Consider the following 23243-nt stretch of genomic DNA (forward strand, 5'->3'; position numbering starts at 1 on the left):
TCCATTCCTTTTCTATAATGAGGTTCTGCAGTTCACATTCCACCAAATGACAGAATATCAGAGGTGCTTTGGCAAGACAGAGATGGTGCCGTTACTTTTTCTCATTCCTGAAGGAGAGCAGCGGGTGTACGGCCTCCCTCGTGTCTATTTCCTTTTCCTTGCTGAAGGGCAGGGAGGGTCACAGACACAGAGGGATCACAGTGGAGAGTGTGGCAGCCAGGAATCAAACCACAGCAGGATTCAGCCACGGATTGGAGAGCCGGCGGGTGCACGCAGAGCACCGTGCAGGCTTTTATTGGCCCTTCTCCATCACACCTGTCACACAAGATTGGGTTTGTAGAAGCGCTTCCTTCAGTTGAAAAGGCCAAAGTAGATTATAGGAGCAGGCGAGGTTGAAATGGAATAACCGATGGAATGGCGCCAAATATAACGCCTTGCTGTCTAAATGCAAATCATGATTGAATTATGAATGATTTGTATAGTTTACTGTCAAGTTTTGCCTGGTTGGAACAACACTTTCCATACATTTCATTTCATGTCACAGACCCCTAAAGACACATTTTGTCACCACATCCTATGGGGAGATAATACTGAAAACCTACAACTACAATAATCATTCTCATACATAATGTAATGTCTGTAATTAGAGAAATTCCTATGGAATTGAGTTACAGCGATATTAATCTATTTCTCAATTTGCTGTGGACCCCCAGGAGCCCTGTGAAGGGCCTCTGGGAGTCCACTGACCCACATTGAGAAACCCTGTTAGCATGTAGAGGAAATGTACTGCTCTCTGAAAGGTCCTTTCTTCTTTTTGATGTTTGTGATGAGACTAAAACCACCAATGTGTTAGTCCATCTCTCCTTCTTAACCTGTCACAAATATATACTTTCATTTTTTAAAAAGGGCTCAATCATTTCCTCAAACAGAGTCATATCATTGGTCAGAGGTGTGTGTTTGGATCTCAGTCGTCAAAAATGGGTAACATTTTCAAAAGAGTTTCATTTACAGTCTAATTTATTGATATCTCCCTCGTGCTCCTTCTCCTGATAACAGTTCTTTACAGCTCTATGTATTACAGGAGACACGAGACACGTCAAAGGCGTCACTATGCTACGTTTCGCTAGCCTTGCTAGCTTGTCTATGTTTACCGTAGAAGGAGGTTAACAGTGAAGAACCACATAACACAACTGTCCTTGGGAAATTCACAAAACTCCGTACAGCAAAGGTAAAAATGCAGTAAAGCTTGTTAATCAACTTCAACTTATTCTTTCATCCTTTTTAGTTTGTCAAATTGTGATTATAATGAAAATGAAATTTATTTTCTAATAAAAGTAAAAACGATTGAGACTGGTAGCAAGCCAACCTCCCTCCAAAATATAACATTTAATTGAATTAATGAATATTCATGCTAACATAACTTGTAGTTTAACCACATATAAAGATTTCCTCAATATAAATTACTTTCCAAGTTCTGTACTAGAGTTTTATTACCACAGAATGTTCCCTTACAAACTAAAAACTCATAATATTTATATCAGGGTTTGGATACACAAAAAGTATTTATTGGTTTTGGTCTTTTCATGGGATTTGTTGACAATAAGAAAAATATAGAATATCACCAAACTTATCCTTTAAAGTCCATGAGATTTCTGTTGTATAATTTGTCATTTTGATATGACAGGTTCACTGCTGTGGTGGTTTTTGCACAGCACTTCTTTTTAATTCCATTGGCTTGGATTTTCTTCAGATGGCGCTATTATTCTTTTCTTTCCCTGCTGTCTTTTCTTTGTCACTTTACTGTGATTTTCTAACTATATGTCATTATTTCTGCTGGATATTTGCCCAGCTAATTTTGGCCATGTGACGTTCAGAGTATGCTGTGTTGCTATGTAACCTGTTGAAACTTCTCTGCGGCAGTGGCACCGAGGCAAAGACGTTGATTGCACTTGATGGAAAAAGTGAGTTGGGTTTTGCTCTGATGCTGGCTTTAAAGGAAGAGGGGAGGGAGGTGGTGTTAGACAGAAAGCAAACACGCCAACCTAGGTGGCCGTCCGTCGGTGTTTGAGTCCATCTTTATTACTGTCATCACCTGCAGCGGTAATGTTTTTCCTCTGGGCTGATAGGTTGTCCAACGCAAACAGTGTCACGCGGCTGCAGCGCTGCTCTTTACCCAGCAGACCCTCTGGGAAGAACATGAGACGTCTTCATCTGGGCGCTCCCTCATTATGGCTCCGTCTGACAAACACACACACCACTCTCTCTTCCAATATACACTTCTCCTCTGCCAAACACAAGTGCTTTATTTGTGCAACGCACAGAAACACACTCAGGTACACTTTTACACTACTTTCCTTCCTTCATGTTCTCTCACCCGCGCACGCACACACACACATACACACACACATACACACACACACACACTTTTTGGGTGTAATAAAACAGCAGATCAGAGTCATTGGCTGCTGACAGGGACTGACACTGAAACCTGCTGTTGTTGGAAGGCTGCCTGGGAGATGTTCATTACTCACAAAGCTTGTCGGTTTGGACAGGAGAGGAACAACGGTCTTATTAAGTGGAGACCTGGAGCAGCCGTAGGGGAAATACACACACACCCACGCTAGCACCCACATGGGCTCCGAGAAAGTTTGAAGCTGTAGCTTCAACCGAGCGCTCTGGTAGGCTGAGAGAAGTTGGGGCTGCCAGAAAAATGTAAAACTTTCCAGTGACAGCGGAATTTGCTGAGTTCGGAGTTTGACACGACTGACAGACAGACAAATCGTGACATGACGACATCTGCGGAGCCTCAGCACCGAGAGGGGAAGTTAAATTCTGCTGCGGAGGAATGTGACGGCCTCATTTTCACAGGAGCCTGCTGATATTGATTGGAGTTTCTGATGTCTGTCTGGCTCATTGTATAACTCTCACAAGAAGAGATTCAATATTCCCGACATTGCTGAACCTGAAGCCTTGTTTCCATAGTAACTCTGCTCTCCGTCTCTCTAAACATAGCCCTCCTGACTGACTTAAGCCCTGTTCAGATCATCAAGCACAGCTGAAGAGGAGGTAGATGCGTGGACATAGACAATAATGTTCCTGACTTGAGGCGATGAAACGATTTGCTAGCTTGTCAGAACAACCAACGTCTTGGTGTATTTACAGTCCAAACCGTGGTTAAAGCACCAGAGGAACAGAAGAAGACAACATGAAACAAGATGAAAATAGGTTTTTATTTCACTAGGGAGCGTTCATCTATCTTCTAAAAAGGAAGATTTTACAAGGTGCCACTTGTTGAAGGCGCCAATGAGGACACTTGGTTGTGTTTTCTGCCATGGAGTTTAAATCACAAAGCCCCCAATTCATCTCTCACCTGCTACTTTTCACTAAGTTTGCGAAATCTTAAAATAGCAGCATCTCTCTAAACAACCTGCTCCATTTCAGCCTCGAGCAAAAGGGGGCCGTCGTAAATCAAACCTACCGCACTTGTGACGGTTCGGGGACGAGGGGGGAGTTGGCTGAATTTGCATTTGATGCAGTCGTCACTGCTTTTTAGGTAAATCTCCACAGCTACAGCTGAGTTCAACAGGACACCACTGATATTATCGGAAAGTGAGGTAGAAGAAAAGTAGTGATCTTTAAGAGATTCAAAGGAAATCCGGCCTTTTATCCTAATCTGTCAGGATAAATGGCATTTCGGATACTTTAATGTGAGTTTTGTCATTGAACAATCATGATGCATTTTCATCCGCGCTGTAAGAAGCGAGGCTTCATGCCAGCGAGGATTCAACAATTTGATTTAGGAAATTTTACACCTATACAACCCTTACTAAACCTCCATTTCATTTCCTGATGAAGAACCTGCTGATATCTGATGCAACCTTGGAGGCTGCAACACTCTTCCTCATCTGGCTCCGTTCTTTGGCTTGCTGAGCCGTCCTCTGTGGAAGAAAAATAGAACATGATGTAAGAGTTAAATCTGAAGAGAAAAGTGAGATCAATATATTGAGCATCTCTAGATTAAAGTGTCTGAGCGGCGGCATAAGCAGCGAGAGGATCCCCTTATCAGAACGCGCAGTTCCTCACATCAGTTTATATACGTCAACATATGAAGCGTTTCCTTCCAAACTGACACCCACTCTGACAAAAATGCTTTCTGGCGTGAAAGTAAAGCACATTTTAGGTCACAATGAAAGCTCTATTTTATTTTGAAACCTCTGCTCTCAAATCGGTTCTGTTTTTAAGAAGTGAATTGTCTGTGATTATGAAATATTGACTGAAGAAGTTGAAGGAAAATGTTCCCAAGACAAATATATAGCCTTTTGCAACAAATGCTATACATCAATATGTCGTACAGCCACACCATGTGATGTTATTACAGGCAATAAATAGCTTTGTGAGGGATGGTATGACTTTTGATCAATGTGTTTGACCATGTATCACATTACTGCCACCCCGTGTGATCCTCAACATGATTGATGAGGCTTTCTTTTTATATGGGGATAAAGGAAAGGTCTATCCACTGTGCACCTTAAATGTTAGACAAATTGCTTTTGCCCCTTAAGCCCTTTGGCTCTAAAAGCTGGTGTTGCGGTTGTTATGGGTGCAGCGATGCAGAGTGTGCACGTACGGCTTTGTGGCAGACAGTGCAGAGCGTCTGCAAGTTGTCCAGAGAGCACTGTCCTCCTCCGCTGTAGACCGGCCGGATGTGGTCGACCTGCCAGAAATCCCCTTCAACCGGAGCGCGGATCATCTCATTCAGCTAGAAGCACACACAGAATGAAATAGTGAGCGTCTCAGTACACTGACTACCCTTGGATGCTTTCTTATACCGCTCTAAATTGCCAAAAACAAGCTGTGATTGCACTGCCAAACCATCCATCTATGCTAGAGTATATTTTTTGAAATGATGTGATGTCTTAGTAAAGCTCAGTCATTCTCAGAGTACTAAAGTGACCTAAATTGTTATTTTACAGCACACACTCACATACACACACACATATCCACACACACACATATCCACACACATAAAATCCTTCGTATTAAACAAATCTCTGCACTGCAGGGGCACTTCTGCAATGCGCTTCACAATAAAAGAAGATAAAAACAAATAAGTCTCAAGAATACACATGACAGCAAGGCACATAAATGGCAGAAATCTACAAAAGGAAACAATGAAAGAAAAGTGCAGAAAAAGGTTTAAAATGCTGAGATTAATGTAAGCCAGTATGATTGTGAGGATAAGACCAGTTGATGAAAACAATAATTACACAATCAATAACAATAACTTTGACTTTCTTATCCATCACCATCAGATGCCTCAGGTACAGCTGTATAAACCACCAAAATGTTTTTGGCCTACATAATGGGCAGCTGTAGGGAAACTTAATCAGTGAGTACATGTAAGTCTGCCTGACAAAGACACAGAAAATGGGTTAAATAAACCACAGGGGATAACATGCTTCAGTAGGATACATATTCCTAAATGCCATACTAATGTTGGTATTTTCAAGATTAGGAATAATACATATAAACACCATACCATCGCTTTCCATGTATCTCCAAAGTGTATTCTCATGAGAAAAAAGCTTGAGAAGAAGGAGAATTTTCTCAACCCATAAAGGACCATTTAATCATTTATTTAAAAAATCTGGAGATACATGAATTTTCACTGGACAGTGATGATAGCCAGACGACAATATTGTGGATAGTCTCTTAGCTAAGCTACTGTATTACAAAGGATAACACTTCAGATCACACATCTTGTTCATCAGTGATTATTGCAGACAAATGTAAAATATGAAAATGAATTGTAGTTGTAATTGTTGGGGGGGCTATTTGCCTACAAAGTAATCAGGTTAAGTAGTAAAGTCACTAGAAAAAAAAACACAAAGACAACTACACTGCTTTGCCTCCTCAGAGTGGTTAGTTTAGTGCCCCATGTATCGGGCCTGAGTCCTTGCCGCAGCGGCCCGGGTTTGGGTCCGGCCCACAGCCCTTTGCTGCATGTCATCTGCTCTCTCTCCCCCTTTCCTGTCTATCAAATAAAGGCAAAAAAGCCCCCAATAATAATAATAATTTTAAACAAAGAAACCAGTGTCATAAGAACATTGGGCAAATGTTAGCATGCTGACACGCTAAACTAAGATGATAAAAATGGTGAACATTAACTTCTACAGCATGTTACCAAATATTTAGTGCATATTGTAGCATTTTTATATTCTACTGTAAGTCTAATGAAGTTATGTACTTAAAATGGACTGAAGGTGCTTGCAAGCTTACTTTACCTGAACCCTGAGGGCCTGTGGTTAGTACTATTACCAAGCGTAAGCATGTTAGTATGCTAAGATGAACATGATAAACATTACCTGCTAAACATTAGCATATTAACACTGTCATTGTGCGCATGCTAACATGCTAAACCAATATGGTGAGCATGGTAAATGTACCTGCTTAACATTAGCATTTAGCTAAAAGCACTGCTGTGCTTCATTATTGATTAATTTTTCTAATTTTTTTAAAATCGTGAATCATTTAGTCTACAAAATGTCTATGAAATGCCAGAAAATTATGAAAAATGCTTAGCACAAAGTAACGGATACAAATTGCCTGTTTTGTTTAACAAGCAGTCCAAAACCCAAAGATACAAAATTTACGGAACATAAAGTTAATCGAAAGATTAACTTTATGTTCCGTTCTAATTCACTTATTAAATCTTCAGTGATCACACTGAAGGAGATGTAGATAAAAGGAAGCAGATTAGTTGGATTTTTAAACTTTGAGACGCAACAGAGACTCTGGTACTTTATATAGAGCTAATGAACTACTCATTGGACCTTCCTAGGACCTGGACCTTTGTATCTTTACAGGAACCGATTACTGAGCTCCAGTGGAGCAGAGGGAAAACTGAACCGGTATGGTGCTTGCTGGTGTGCATCTGAACAAAATGTTTTACTTTATTCTGAAAAGGAAATAGAAAAAAAAAAGAGGGAAAGAAAGGAATATACACTAAAGGAGAAGATACAGAACAAGCTAGTGAAAGAGCAAATGATGACTGAGAGAATTAGAAACAGAGAAAGAGAAGCCTGATGGGAAGAGTTCAGGGCAAAAAAAAAATCTATTTTCCTGCATTGAGTGCTAGTGTGATGACATTAAGGCAGCGAGGTGGAATTCTTCCCAACAGATTTAAAGAACAGGCCTGCTCACGGGGCCAGAGTTCACGTCTCTCACACACACTCACACACTCACACTCTCCAGTCAATTGAACCTGCTTTTGTGCCAAAACCATGCACCTTGCTACACCAGACCTCACTACCACACACCAAAATTCTGTTCACAGGCACAGAAAATCCACACACACACACCAAAATACCAATACACACATGCCCAAATTCTGTTATACACATACTTGCACAGACCAAAGAGACCCCAAGGTACATATAAAGACCCATATACACATGTACACACACCAGGAAACACACACACACACACACACACACACACACACACACACACACACACACACACACACACACACACACACACAGAACCAAAGAATGAGCCTATAATCTCGAGGCTCCTCCACCGCAGCGCCGTCTTATCATGTGGCTGAGTTTGTTTCCTCTAAAGCTCGGTGCATCGATCAGTGCTGATGCTGCTGCCAGCGGCACTGGGAAGGTGGGTGAGTGTGTGTGTGTGTGTGTGTGTGGGGAGGGGGGCTGGCTTTGCAGGATAACAGCCAACCAAATCAAACAGGCTTACTGGTCAAGGCCTGGCACTGGGAAAAAAATCAATGGGCCCAGCAATCCATTTACTGGGAGCTGGCCCCCTGGAGTGCAGATCAACCTGCGTGTGTGTGTGTGTGTGTGTGTGTGTGCGTGTAGGTGGGTGGGATGTACAGGGCGCTTTTATTTTTGCACTTACACAAACACAGACAAAAAATGGCTTTCCTTGTAAGTTATTTAGCTCACATCAGGAGACTGATGTGTATATTGTAGTGTTTTTAATACTGTAGGTCTAATAAAGTGGTTACTTAGAATGCACTGAAGGAGCCAGCAACCGTATTTCACCTGAACCCTGACCGCCTAAAAACATGTAACTCCACCTAAATCTCTGAAGACAAGTCCCATCAGTCTCAGATGTACTTTGTGTTTAGTGCTAATTGACAAATGTTAGCATGCTAACATGCTAAACTAAGATGGTGAACATGGCAAACATTATACTACTAAACATCAGCATCTTAGCATTATCATCGTGACCATGTTAGAATGCTAGTGTTAGCAGTTAGCTCAAAGCACCGCTGCAAGTACAACCTCACAGAGTGTTCGCATGGCTGTAGACTTGTCTTGTTATTTATTTATCATTTAAAACATTTTTTGGTTTCCAAGACATTATGTTAGCTTTATTTGTCATTTTTGATCACAGTAGATCATAACTGGCCTACTTGTTTATACTTTTCTTGGCTACCAAGTTAAATATTTGTCCTGCCATTGGTGTTAAAGATGATTTAACCACGTATTGTTTGACTGTTAATTAGCAGTCAACGGTAGATTGATGTCAACTGTAAGGCAAAGTTTATTTCCTGCTTTGTTGAACTACGTGAGGAAAAAATAAAGATATGGATGAGGGAATCTCTGCACATCAGCCAACTTAGCTGAAGTTACAGCTTTTTAATGCTGCTTATTGCTGCACCTTATTATAAAAGGTCTAAATATAACTGTGTGCTCCAAACTTCATCACTTCAGAAAAACATGATATTTTTTTATCCGGCTTCCAATGAAATATCTGTAAGAAACAATTATTAGAACACTGGCTTCCTCTGCTCTGGTGTCCGACCTGTTTGAGTGACAGCTGGGCGAGCCAAGTGTTCTCCAGCATGTCCTTGCGCTGGGAGGGCAGGGCGTCACGGACCTTCAGGAACAGGTCGTGGGCATGGAGGCCACAGTGCTGACAGATGCCCTGCTCCGCCTCCAGCACCCGCGAGCGCATGTATGTCTGGCTGGAGCGCAACTGGAACTCCTCCTGGCACCTATGGGTGGGGAAACATAAATAAATCTGGACTGGAATCTACACTCTTTTACATTTACAACAGCTGAAATTCTTTATTTTCATGAACAGAAGAAAGTCATTAACATCTTTTTTTCTATTGTAGTCTAGTATAGAAGAGTGAAGTATCTGACATTGACAGAATGATCTGAATTTGGCCCTTGAAAACCACTTGAGGAAATTGATTTTCTACTTTAAATGGGTAGTGAGACTAAAGGGATGCACAGATGTAACACATTTTTTCAGTTAAAAGAATTTAGTTGACAGTCTTTTTCAGAGTGACCATGTCACTCAGGGACAGCAAGACATTGCAGAGACTGAACCAGCTGACTGTTTTTCCATTTTCCATTAAAAACATTATTCTATATATGATGTTAATGGTAAAGTGGTCATATTATGCTTTCTGGCTTTTCCCCTTTTCTTTTATTGTGTTATATATCTTTTTTTGTGCATGAAATAGGTTTGCAAAATATAAAAGCCCAAAGTCCACCCCAAAGGGAGTTACTCTCCCACAGAAAACACTGCTTCTGAACTGCCTGAAAACAGCTTGATTGTAATCCAGCCTTTACTTTCGTAACGTATCTACGTCACTATGTAACACACGTCATAATGCACTAATTGAGCAGTTTCCACAAGTACACCTAAATATAAAATTTACATAACGTAGAGACAGTACACAGTTAAAATGTTACATATGAAAGATAAATTTGTTAAATTAATAACTAACCACTCTGAAACTCTTGCTCCAGTCTCGGTTGTGAAGCTGGTTCGGGTTGGAACATGTAAGGCTGAACTGTATATGGCTGAACCGAAGCCATAGTTACCAGCTGAAGCGGCTTTGTTTTGGATCACACTACCTTGCTCGTCAGGATCTGCCCTACTCTGCTTCTGATTGGCTAGTAGTCCTTACCTAGGTACTGCACATGTGCAACTCCCAACAAAGATTGAACAGAAGTGAGATGCCTCATTTGGTAGCTAAAAACGGAGTGTTTAAGACACAGGGTGAAAAGAGGTGCTGCAGCAATGTGCAGTATGAGAAAAATATGGTGTTTTTTGAAAATTAAACCATGTAAACCTATTCTGGTTTAACCCCGAAATGATGAACCTGAAAATTAGCATAATATGAACACTTTAAAATACAGTGATTATGAATTGATCTTGAAAAAAACATGACAGTAACGGATTAGGAAAAGGACCATTATAATCGTAAGCTTCATCAGAAAACAGTATTCTGTATACAAAGCAAAGCCAGTAAAGCAACAAGGTGAAGTCAACATTTGCGTTTTTGTTTGTTTTGCACACAAAAAACCTTAAAGCTCTGACTATAATTTAATTTTTAGGTGCCAGATGGGTGGGCTTTGGCTTAGAAGACAATCAGTACTGGAAAGTTTAAGCAATCAAAGACACAAACTATTTTAAAGTTAATTTAATATGCTTTTCTTTGATTGACATTATACCAAAGACTGCCTGGATTGTCCCATTGCAGTAAACCCCACCAATCTGGTGCTCCAAGCAGGGAATGCTAAGATTTACATGCATCTGCTATTTGTCTGTTCCATACTTTTTATAACTTTTTATGCAACTCTTTACAAAGACCTGGAAATGTCCAATCTATCCCTTAGATTTTCCACATTTGCATAAGGATCCTGACCATGATAATTCATGTGTATTTGAAGCTCCTGTAAAAAACTACATGTACGTAGCTTCTAAACTGTTTGTGTTGAGTGTCACTATACCTGTGGCTGCAGAATCGAGTGTCCCAGGCCCCACCGGTGGTAGAACAGGCCTGCTGGCAGGACAGACACAGAGGGACACCCTCGATGTCCACTGCCTGTAGGTAGCCGGACTCTGATGATGGCTGCTCCTCCACTGTCTTACAGGACTCTTTGTCCTGCCTGCAGAGACACAGATAGAGAAAGAGTTCATTCTTTGGCTGCTCACTCTTATCTTTACACTGATTTTAAGACAGTAACTTCAGACCTAAGAGATATACCAACGCTGGTTACCCAATCTCAAAGGAAAGAAGATTTGTTTGCATGTGAGATGTTATATAGGAGTTGCAGTTTAAGTTGAAGCACTTCAAGCAGTTTAAGTGTCAGTTAAAGTTGAAGCACTGAAAGGGTTTGAAGTGTCTATTGAATACAATTATATAAAATGAGGTTCTGTTTACTCATCACAAGGGGTACTACATAGCCTGTGTGAATAGTTGTATAATGTCTTCTGTGGCTCTGAGAAAATAACCCTGATGATGCCACGAGGGTTATCTTGAGTTTGGCCTTAGACCTCAAATAGTTTTGAAAGAAGTTTGAAAGATGAGGGCATTTAACAGGAAAGGAGGGTCTAAGATAAGAGACACTATTGAGTTTCATTATGGGCAATGTAGGATCCAGTGTTTTTGAAGCTTGATTCATACTATGTACTAAAAGTCAGGATATCTCAGCATCTGCTGCTTTAATTTTGACCATTCTTTTTTTAAATCTCTCTCTCACAAGTCCAACAACTTTATGGACTAGTTCGCAGAAGTACCCTTCTAAATTCTTATATAATAGCCAGTCTTCAAAAAATGGCCAAATCGCAAATAAAAGCTGGGGGTGTGGCCTGTTCCTGGGACTAATAAAGGTCAGGTAAAAAACACTGGGGGGGGAATATATAAATACTTGATGAGAAAACAAGAGACATTATAGTAAAATAGGATAAAATATACTTGTGAAACAGGAAAATTTACCCATAAAAGCCTGTTTGTAATATAAGCCTGTTTCAAATAAATTAAACATCTCTCTATTTGGGAATGTATGATAGCTAACACTAACACATGCTAACACTTTAGCATAAAGAAAGTTATCTACATATTGTCTTAACAAACATGACTCTAAATATGATCAAATGTGAACATAAATACTTAAATGTATTGACAAGAAATGACAAAATGCAGTATTCAGATGTATTTTCAATGTCAGAAGATAAGGCACATACCGCAATGCTGCTAAATAAATTTATTCTATGTATGCGATCTATTCTTTTATATCTTTTTGATTCAGGCAGCATGGCTGCTGCAGATTTTTAGCCCTTTGTGCACTAGACTTCAAAGAGAAGTTACCTTGACCAATGTGATAGACATCAATCTGTGAGCCAACAGCCACATTCAATGTAGAGCTCAGTTCTTTCAACATCAGCAGCACAGCAAACACAATTCAATATATATTCATCAAATAAAATAAAAAAATCTCTGCTTGCTTGTGTGCTGAAGATGCAGAGTTGATGGACATATGGCTGGTGTATGTGTGTATGTGTGTGTGTGGGGGTGTCTACCTACTGTGTGTATATACATGTTGGTGATGTAGATGCAGCACATATCAAGTATGTGTATGCCTGTCCTTTTGGCAGAGGACAGCGAGTTTTGGGCATTTGCCATGTTGTCCCAGCAGGGTGCTAGAGCCACATTGGAGGGGACAGATGGACTAAATTCTCTTTCCCCCATGGTTTACAATTCAGACAGACAGAGAGAGGAACAAAGAGCCAGATATACAGAACACTACAGAGAGAGATTTAATCATTGAAATGGAGAAGAAAAAACCCTCTAAAAAAGGAACCTTGCTTCAAAGTTGAGAAGATACCAAAAATTGGAAGTACCTAGAGACAAATGCTGTGCCAGCAACATCTAGTGGGTGAAAGAGAGACAGAAATAGACTTTTTACTGGTGTGCCCAAACTGAATATGGTGAAAACATGGTACTTTTGAAAAAAACGTAACCCAGAAATACATTGTTTGCTAGTAACTGTAAATGTTGAATGCATTAGCCAGAAAAACACAATCAAATCACAGAAATCAAAAACATATTAAATAATGTATTTTTGTAGCAATTATGTTTTTAACATTATTTAAAATGTAGAATTATCATATGTACTTTACTTTTGTAAGTCATTTAAATTCATATTTAAGTGGGCATGTTGGCAGCTCATGAGGTAACTCATACTTCAAACCCCAGAAATCACGCAACATGCCTTCAGCAAACGGCACACAGCCTGCTAATGTTTACCACTGAGCTGATGCTTTATACCAAAGGAAACCAAAGGCATGAGAGAGGAAAGAGATCTGACACTGGTGAGTCCAACTGTCAATCCATGGAGTGCTTTTTCACTGTTAATCAGGAGGCTGATTCTATTTTATACATTTTAATTTGTCGCTTCCTGTGGACCTGGATCACACCAGTTTTAACATTAGTAATATCAAAGCAAACACCTGTGATTTATGCCACATGGTAGCATTGCTGTTTCATTTATTTACTATTTAATTTTGGTGCAGTTCTGGTATGTCTGCGAGTTGAAAATGTTTAACCCTGAGTGAAAAATTTGCGCGATGCTGTGTCGCGAAAGCCTATCAGCGTTAAGATTATCCTGACATCACCAGCACCCGGAGCTCTAGGATTCAACATCTTTACTGTACAGAGACAGAACAAAAGAAGCCGGACACGATGGCATTTCCAGGACCTCCACAACATGTACAAGGCAGCAATAGTGGTTATTTCAGTCATGGTTGATGGCGGAAATAAACGTTGCTAAGGTATGTGGTATCTATGGAGATAAGCCCCTCCTCCTTTCTGGAAGGATTACTTCCATTGGCTGTTAAGGGTGAATATTCACGGGTTGCGAAATACCAAAAACACTCCAGCGGCCGTATTCGCGCGAGTAAGGCAAGGCGAAAATTCGCAAGACAGCAATCTTAGCATTTGCTAAACATATTTTAGAGAAAACTATAGTATTTTGCTAAACAACATGCTGGCTTTTGATAAACATTGTTTTTATATATTCTGAGATACTTTTGTAATTCCCCAAGCTGCACAAAGCTGCACAAATGGATGTCACCTTTAAGACTTCATGGTCTACCACAGGCATTTTGTATGTAACACCAGTTGCTGTGCACATGTGAAAAAAAGCATGTGTTTGCTGCAGGTTTCCATAGTGATACTCCCTCCTGGGGTGAGCTGCCCATTGCATCTCACCCAGTAGATTGTATTATGGTCTATATTTACTGTACTAACACACTCAGCGGGTCTTTGTGCCTCTCCCACAAGGCAAATACAGATCTCCATGGAGACAGTTATGGGAAGGAAAATGAAAATACAAAAGAGGAAGCTATGTGATGACACAAATCACCTTCGTGTACAGCCTCATCTTTAAAAACCACAAACAAGACTGGACATGATCTATGAACTATCAGTTAAACCTAAATACTGTTGGTGATGATTTTGCACTTATAAACCAAACAAATACACAAATACAGTATATTGCAAATGCATAGCTATCAGCCATATGTAGAGCTGAATTTGAAATTTAAGATTGTATACTTATCTGCTGTGTGAAACTTTGAACCTTGAAGATACTATTTAAGATTTTTCAAGACCTGAGGACAGCTTGACCTCTCCTGCGCCGAACAACCACCCACGTATCTGTCCCTTTAACCTACCTCTCTGAAGCAGTTGGTGTTACTGAAGCGGCAGACCTCCTCTTTGTGAAGAAGTTTTCCTTGGTGACCAGTCGGACGCTGCCTCCCTCCTGCTGGGCCTTGCTCAGGGAGGCCTGGGCCACCTCGTCTTTACTGAGGTACCTGTGAAAATGGGATAAACGGGGCTGTGAAAGAATGGAGGGGTTTGCAGACATTATATAACGAGAGAGCTTGATGAAGGGAGCTGATTCACATGTAGAGCATGGGGGAGTAGGTGCAAGAAGATTGATTTATAAATTCTCTCTGGAGAGCATTAGTACCAGGTAAGATGAGAAATTCGATGTTGCTCAAGCATATCTGTAATCTTGGTCATCTGGTTGGGACTGCAGTAATCCTGGGACTCACCCATATAAATGTAACACACACCATCACCCACAGAACTGGCACAACTCTACAAACTGCAGTGCAATGCCAGATGAGCGTTTATATTTTTCTTGGCACCAAACTGTGCTTAAATGCACAAATTCTTACTTTCATTGCTTATTTTATTTGTGTGCTTATATTCTGTTTGTCCTCTTCCCCTGCTGAATCCTATTACTATTGCTCCTACAGCAATCTAATTTCCCCACAGGGATCGTCAATCATCTAATCTAATCCATCTACCCCGCCACTGGTTTTTATGACCCTCGTAATACAGATGCTAGGTGTGCAAGTCGAAAATTGCATGAAACACTACATGTCAATCTAGACAGGATTAAAATGACCCCAGGATGTCAGAGTTGACACAAAATACAGGAGAGGAGGAGGTGGGGGGAAAATAATCATTGACTTGTTTGTTCTGGGTGGAAGAAAATTGGTGTGGTCTTGAGAGAAAAGTGACCAATCACCAAACATTCCCAGGTAACATTAAGGCTTTCCACAGAGGGATGATTCAACACTCTAATGGTTCCCATAGAGCAATTATCCTTTCTCTTTCCTCCTCTATAGGGAGGTCAGAGGTTGGACTTAGCTATTAAACACCAGCCCTGCAGCTCATAGAGACTCAGTGTCTTGCTCAAAGACACTTTGGCAGAGTGGATGTGAACCAGCTACTACTTCACAAACCAACTACGTACCCTCGCAACAAAGGACTTTTTTACTTTACAAACCAGTCTGCTTGGACAGAGAAACATACATGTAGGTACTGGTAATGAAGTGGTGCAGATAATGAGGAAAAGGTTTTAAAGAAGTAAAAAGCAAAAACGACGGCTTTAAAAAACAAGGGTGAGGTAAGAAAAGATGGATGGAGAGACAGGAGGCAGCCATTGCGTGGCATGGTGATGAAGCTATTCACTAATTGTTATGTAGATTGATAATTAATGTATTTTATAAACATTTGTTCTGACAGTTTTGTCAATTCTTGAACTTGGTTTAATGAAATTTTATTGCTGGCAGACAAACAGTAGCACTGCCACATTTGAAATAAAATCAATAATTGGAACAGCTCCTAGACCTAGACATGTAGAAATAGATTTAACACTATTTAACTAACTACACAGTAAAAGACAGATAAAACCTGCTTGTGGTTGTACGTAGAATGAACTATTTTGCCTTTTTAAATGTTAAAACCATCATACATCTTCCTGGCAGGTTGCTGATGCCACTTGTATCAAAATGCAAAGAAACAAAATTAGATGTTTCAGCCAAAAAAAATATAATTATATTATATATATATATATATATATATATATATATATATATATATATAGTTTAAATGTTTACAGGGGTATTCGCCACCTATATTCTCCAGAAGTGAATGGAAATAAAATATTTATTTAATTCCACTTGAATGGCTACATGATGCGTTTCTATCCTGACTGAAATACTTACCTTATTAAACACCCTGCTATTTAAACAGGAAGGTCTTGCCACTGTTAAACTACACTAATTATTTCTACTTGGCCCTGCAGGCTATGCAGGGACATTTTTATGCATTTCCCCTACCTCCATCTGGACAGAATACATTCTTTGGGAGGGAGATGGAAAGAAGGTAGAAGGGGGAAAAAATAAAGGGAAGATGGATGACAGGAGGCAGAAAGTGGAGGAGGGAGACACATCAAAGAGGAGAAGTTTCTGTGGAAGCTGAGGGGAGATGAGGAAGAAGGTAAGTCTCCATCAAACACATGAGCTTCCTTTGCTTCAAACAGTCCCAGCACAGAGGCTGGATGAAACGAGATACCTTGCACTAAACAGGAGTCCAACTGCGCTTCTGGGAGTGTGTGTGTGTTCACATGTTTTTATGCAGCTAGGTGCTTGGACCGTATTTCTGTACACTAAGGTGACTGCAGCTCCTTCCTTACGCATTACATTTTTTTCATTACAGGTTTTTGACCACTAGTAGCGCTATGGAGCAAGTGGGTCCCTTTATTCTTTTTATCATGCACGCACATGCATAATACAAACAACAACACACATTCCTGCAGGCTTCACGCTATTCCACTGACTGACAGTTGGTGGCGGTAACGGGCGAGGAAGTGCAGCAATGCATCCATGAAGGCAGTGAAGAAAAAGCTATTACATATGGATGTAAACAATTAAGGATTTAAAATATTTTCAATATAAAAATCAGCTTTGCAAATGTTTTGAGAAAGGAAACACATTCGACACAGGATACATAATTTTTTAACTCCACAGGGCACCTTTAAAGTTAAGTTCGACATTTTGGGAGATTATTTTTCTTGCCAGAGTTAGATGAGAAGATTGATATCCTTTCCATGTCTGTATGCTATATAAGAAGATAAGGCTAGCAGCCGGCTAACTTAGCTTAGCATAAGACCAGGAGCAGGGGAAAACAGCTAACCTGGCTCTGTCCAAACATAACAAAATCTGCCAAAATCTCTCACTATTTTACATGTTTATTTGATCTGTACAAAAACCAAAGTGTAAAAATGTCAATTTGCGGTTTTACCCGGGGTTATGTACTGGACTATTTCTTGGCCAGGAGCAGTAACTTCCTTAAGTCTCCACTGGTTGCTTAGTAACTGGTTGGCTGCTGGAGGTAGCTTCATATTTCCTGGACTGACATGACAGCAGTCAATTTTCTCAACTCTCAGCTAGAAAGCGAATAAGTGTATTTCCAAAAATGTCAAACTATACCTTTAAGATAACTTTCACACAGGTGTTGGAGGTTGCAGCACCTCTCACAAAACACAGCGGTTAACTGTGTTTTTCTTGGATTATCTGACAATGGTTTTCTGCTGGTAGCCATTTGATGCACAGCTGCAGGAGTGCTGTTGCAGGGCTGTGGTGGCAGCAGGTTGCTGACAGCGTTCCTGCAGAGCTGCAGACAGCAGCCTGGCTCCGCCCAGGCCGGCCTGCGGTTCAGCTCCGGGGCCAGAACCTGCTCAGCTGTGTGAAATCAAACTAACGAGCTAATGCTGTGGTCTGGCCCAGCTGAAGCTGCTTTGATTGACTGCTGCGCTCCTCCACTGGCCTCAGTAAGACATGGATGGTACAGTAAAAGTTTATTCAATGTCGGATGAAAGAAATTCCCAGCTGGTTTATTGGAAATTATATGCACTGCAAGGGTCCACCTCAGATGAAACGCGGAAGAAACATGGAGCTACAAATTCAAATTTTAAATGTATATGTTTAACTATTAACCTGATATATGTTATGGCAACTTTAGGTTAACATAATGATGTATATAAAAAATCTGTGTACTATGAGGACTATAAACATGCTGTATTTTAAGCTATAATCCTTAAACTTTCCGTCCTGGTTAATTTGGTGACACCTGTGGCCACTTGAATCCTGCTTGGGAAAGGCAGACTCCGCCAGTAAAGCTACTTTATAGAGAGGCAATTACAGAATGCAAATACATGCAAATAAAAATGCTGGCCATAAATAGTGTCAAAAATGAACTCTGATATGATGAATATTTTAAGAATGGAAAATAACCCTGTCTTTTCTCAGTTTTGGCTTGAGACTAACAGAAAGCCTGTGTTACAAACTGGTGCGGAGTAATGTGTGCAATAAAGTTGCATAATGGGAAGTGGAGGATCCATTTTTTTTTTGCGGCATGACACATTCCAGGGGCTAAAAGTCAGGATATCTTGGCCTCTGCTGCTTCAAGTTTGACCAAAATCTGTTTCTCACAAGTCCCCAAACTTTATGGAAGTGCAACACTGAATCGCTGGAGTAAGCTTTAATGTAAGCTGCCATAATGACATGATGTCAAAAAGTGCTATACATATGCTGAGCAAATTATTCCAGTTACTTATCCATTTGGATGTGATTTCTTTCTTGCAATCTGGACAAATAACATCTTCCATTGATTATGATTATGATTACTGTGTAGGAAAATCTTTCTCCAGTTACATTAAAATAGTCCTCACCTGTACATTTTCATTTTAATAATAATAGTCTAATTTAACATTTTTTGAATACTGTAGTGTTCAGTTGGTCATCAGTTATGATTGGCTGGGTGATGTATACCACTGAAAATATGTTATAACAAACCTTTGCCTGGACAGTAGTTAATAAAACATGTAATTGTTAAATGAATATTACTAACAACTTACATGAGTTGCTTAGTAACCAAATTGATTAGCTACCAATACGAAGAAAATTAATATGCATATACACCTGTAAGAAAATTCATGTGCATTCTTATTTTATAACAATAGCGTATTATAGAAGCAGTAAACCATTTATAGCCAATGTTTGCAGTTATTTTAGCAATGAAGCGTACTTAGGCAGGATTCTAACTGGATTAAAACCCACTTAACTCTTCTAAAAATCACTGTAAATCACCATGAGTGGCTTATGACGAAAATATCCACAGTGTTGGAAACCCAGGCAAAGTGTATTAAGTTTGAAGTAGTTGAAAACTGAGCGTCTCAGTGCTGGGAAGGTGAGCCGTGATCGCCCCGCTGAGCCGAAGCTGGAGCTTGATTGGTTCTGATTAGTGAATAAATCAAACAGGTATCAAATCAAGCCGGGCCAATTGCCTCCTACTCGCACCTTGATTAGGTTCATGCACCCAAACACGTTCCCCAGTTGAGAAACACTCTCTCTCACTTACACACACACACACACACACACACACACGTGTGCGCGCGAGTCTACCCTGTAATTGGCAAACTCTCCCTGCCTCTATCCATGCCAGCTGTAATTAGTGTGCCAGCAACAATGCTTGTTTGTCAAAAAACACACATGTACACATACACAGTGCTCATCCCATCCTCTCTTATGCCTCAGCTGACAGCCTTTGATACACCCACACACACATGCACAAACACACAAATACTATTCAGCCTTCCATGACGCCTTGGGGCAGTTAGTATTTACAAATCTGCTTGTTTCTCTGAAATTATCCCATGTTGCTTCTCGGTTTCTGACATAATGTTGGAACTTATTCATCTCACTATTTCCACCATTTTAAAATGTAGACTAACTGGCACAACGGGTGTGCGAGGTCAAATTATTTCTTACTGCTCATCTCAAAGGGGAAGACATATGTGTTCCCTTGTTACAGTTTACAGATTTTTTCACAATTATTAAGGGGGAAGATATACTCGTCGAAATGTTCACAAATTTTTGATTTCAGACAGAGGTACACAAAAGCAGGCATCGCATTTCTAGCTGGAAACCATCGATTTTGTCTATTGCTAACAAATTTTATCAGCTGTAGCTAGCTTGCTAATTCAGCTAATGTTAGCTCCATAAATTGGTTGAAAATTGGTTGAAAACACTGTGTCTAACTTTTTAATGTTTCCATCTCACTTGTTTTTAAACGAGAACCCTGTAAAAGTGGTTTTAAATGTGCACTTGATGGCTACTTGCGTGATATTGTGCTAAAAGAATAAGGCTAAAGCTACATCCTCACCAGGTGATGATCCATGTAGAGGACATGGAAAGAAACATGTTCCTGTATTGCAGTGTAGAGATAGTTAGTCCTAGCATTATAAGTATGATAAGAAAAAATGTATCAGACTGTTATTTTGTTCTAACATAACTGTGTTTGACCTGCTAGCTTACATACTTGTTTGTATTTTCAAACAGTATGTTTCACTTTTAAAAAAGGCTTTCAGGATGAGGACTGACTGATGTGTTTGATGAACATAACTCTTGTCTCAGGTAGTTAACATTGGCTGGGGTTGCTGGATTTTAAAATTCCCAAAATCTAATAAAGATCAGGACAGAGTAGCTAACATTAGCCAAAACTCTAACAGCATCCATATTCAACATAGTAGATGTGCTAGTTGTGTTTTAACATAACATGTAACCCCACAAATTAATGTAGTTAGTTAATGATGTGCTCCTTGGACACTGGGTTACTAAGGTAGTAAGCTAGTTAGCAGAATATGCTAACGTTTGCAGCTTATGTTTGAGCAGATAAACACAAAGTTTAATCCATTCCTTTTGGTCTGTGTTTTGGTTTTGGAAAGGCAGAAAAAAACACCATCCTCCAAACTCTGTAAATGGCGAGTATTACTCTTACTACAGTACCATGCACACTGCTTCAACAAAAGTAGACCCTTGACAGGCCTGCCATGCTTAGTTACGGTTGCTAAGCTACAATTGTTCTAGGGAGGTGTTTAGCAAATGGTCAATTACTACCCAAATATTTAATAATCAAGTTTTTGAAAGTCAAAGTAGCATATTTTCTTCAAGAACATATTTCCAGCTAGAATCTGACCTCTTGGTGCTCGAGTGAGGGCGTTGGGCGGCGGCCAGCTGCTGCAAGCCTAACGTGGGGCTGTGGAAGAGGAGGCCGCTGCGTCGAAGCAGTTTCTGCTTCATGGCTGCCAGGCTGCTCCACTCCTGAACGAACTTCAGTACCTGTGGGGGGGGGGGGGAACGACGACACACGACACCTCACTTCATATTCAATTTCAAGCTAAAACCAAAACCGCTGGAGCCTTCATCTTTAACACAAATTGATAGTTTGGATATTGGAGACTCTTTAAGAGCAAAACATTTTTTTTGTTTTTCAATCTTAAAAATACACTTGAGCTGAAAACAAACAATCCAAATCTGTAGAGCGCACACACCCACACACACACAAACACACACACTCCAATACACACAAGGAGACAGTTTTCCAGATAGCTGAATAAAAACCATCAAACCAAGAGAGAGCTGTATATGCTTTTAGCCAAGTCAAGGACTCAAAGAAAATCCACTGGCAAAATAACAAATAGCACACCAAGCACCAAGGCCTAATGGGCAATTTACCTACCTATATTACACTGGTGGAGCATTTTTTTTTCCATGGATGATACCTACTCTCACAAAAAGATTATTTGTGTGAAGGTAAAACTCAATATGCATTATAAAAAGAGTTTTCACACCCAGGCTTGCTTTGTTGATCACCAGAAGTTGAATTGTGCATATTTTGACAGAAATATTACTTTCTACTCATTACAAGAATATGTTAAACAGCAGCAGATCAAAATCTAGTAGAACACAACAGAAATAAAAAACACACACACCATGCAACAGGATGAAAAGAAGTGCCTTGACCTGAGGATGCAAATGGAGGTTTGAGATGGGCGATATGGTTGAAATCATTAAAACAATATTAATAAGCACATTTTTTGATATCAGAAAATGATGGTATATGCAAAATCACATAAATAATTAAACTGAGCACAGGAGTGCAAACAAAACATAACAGTAAAACATTTTTATTAAAAGATGATCAAAAAGCCTTACATTTTTACCATGTTTGCCTCTCTACTTATGGTTCCATATCACTTGGACTAATTCAGACTTTTTGATTGTAAGTGTAACCTTTCAGAAGAGACCAGGATCTTGACTGTAACCAGACTCAAGAACAGTAACTATGGGGCATCTTGGTGGCCTAGTGGCTAAGACGCATGCTGTGTTGTGATCGCAACATCCACGTTTCAATTCTGGCCTTTCTTGCGAAACATGTTGCGTGTCATTCCCCCTTTCTCACCTCTTGGTTCCTGTCAACTGCACACTATCTATGGAAACAAAGGCTGTAGTAATTTGAATGTTATAAGCAACTGAACACATAATTGTAAAATTTAACCACTGCTGAATACTTAATACCACTGAATTAATAACACTGAAATATTTGACTCTGCAAAACATCAATCTTAAAGATGGCGGGGTATGTGATTCTGGAGAAATCCAATACCATGACAACTACCACGCTATAGAGCGAACAACGACATAGCAAGTAATGTAACTAACGTTAGCTAGGTAGTGAGTTAGCAAACTGTGCCTACAGTTGCTGCTGCGAAGCTAACAGCCAGAGAGGACGAGACGTTTCCCAGAGCCAGCACAGCAGCTCCAGACAGCGATACTCACAACTCTCCTGCTGCTATAGCTAACATCACAACAACAGCATATCCTGGCAAAGTAGAAAGTAAGCTGAATGTCCGTGGGCAAGTCATTTAACGTTACCTGACACACAAATCATGGATGGAATAGTGTTGTGTGGCTCGGCCCGAGGCACTTTGTTTCCCATTTACAGAGCCAGGGCTGTGTACAAACACCGGATTTTTTTTCAGAGCACACACTGAAGGGACAGCTAGCGGACCGTGAGGAGATATTTGCTGAATTTGACGTGTATTGGATTAGAATCGCATATCCCACCTTTAATTTGTGGTTTGAATACCCCTGTATGGAATTTCCAGAACGTCATGTTAAGTTTTTGCAATTTCATATTTTTTTCTGCAGATGGAAACTGTTTCACAAGGTCATCAAAGGTTTGCCAGAAGTCAAGGAGTCAGATGGCAAAA

The 23243-nt window shown here is 40.1% G+C and overlaps 1 protein-coding gene across 4 annotated transcripts in view; it reads right to left on the reverse strand.

The window, feature by feature from the left end:
- Positions 1-3211: 3211 nt before the first annotated feature.
- zranb3 (zinc finger, RAN-binding domain containing 3) overlaps positions 3212-23243 on the reverse strand; it is an 85023-nt gene continuing 64991 nt past the window's right edge. For all 4 annotated transcript variants that reach the window (XM_044188154.1, XM_044188151.1, XM_044188152.1 and 1 more), the window contains exons 17-22: positions 21167-21309; positions 14506-14646; positions 10779-10937; positions 8833-9025; positions 4628-4759; positions 3212-3938 (exon numbers count right to left, since the gene is read on the reverse strand). In XM_044188154.1, coding sequence (XP_044044089.1) covers positions 3840-3938; positions 4628-4759; positions 8833-9025; positions 10779-10937; positions 14506-14646; positions 21167-21309 — 867 coding nt within the window. In that variant the 3' untranslated portion in view covers positions 3212-3839. The remainder of the gene's footprint in view (positions 3939-4627; positions 4760-8832; positions 9026-10778; positions 10938-14505; positions 14647-21166; positions 21310-23243) is intronic.

The sequence above is a fragment of the Siniperca chuatsi genome, linkage group LG24 (assembly GCF_020085105.1).
Source record: "Siniperca chuatsi isolate FFG_IHB_CAS linkage group LG24, ASM2008510v1, whole genome shotgun sequence".
Classification (NCBI taxonomy): domain Eukaryota; kingdom Metazoa; phylum Chordata; class Actinopteri; order Centrarchiformes; family Sinipercidae; genus Siniperca; species Siniperca chuatsi.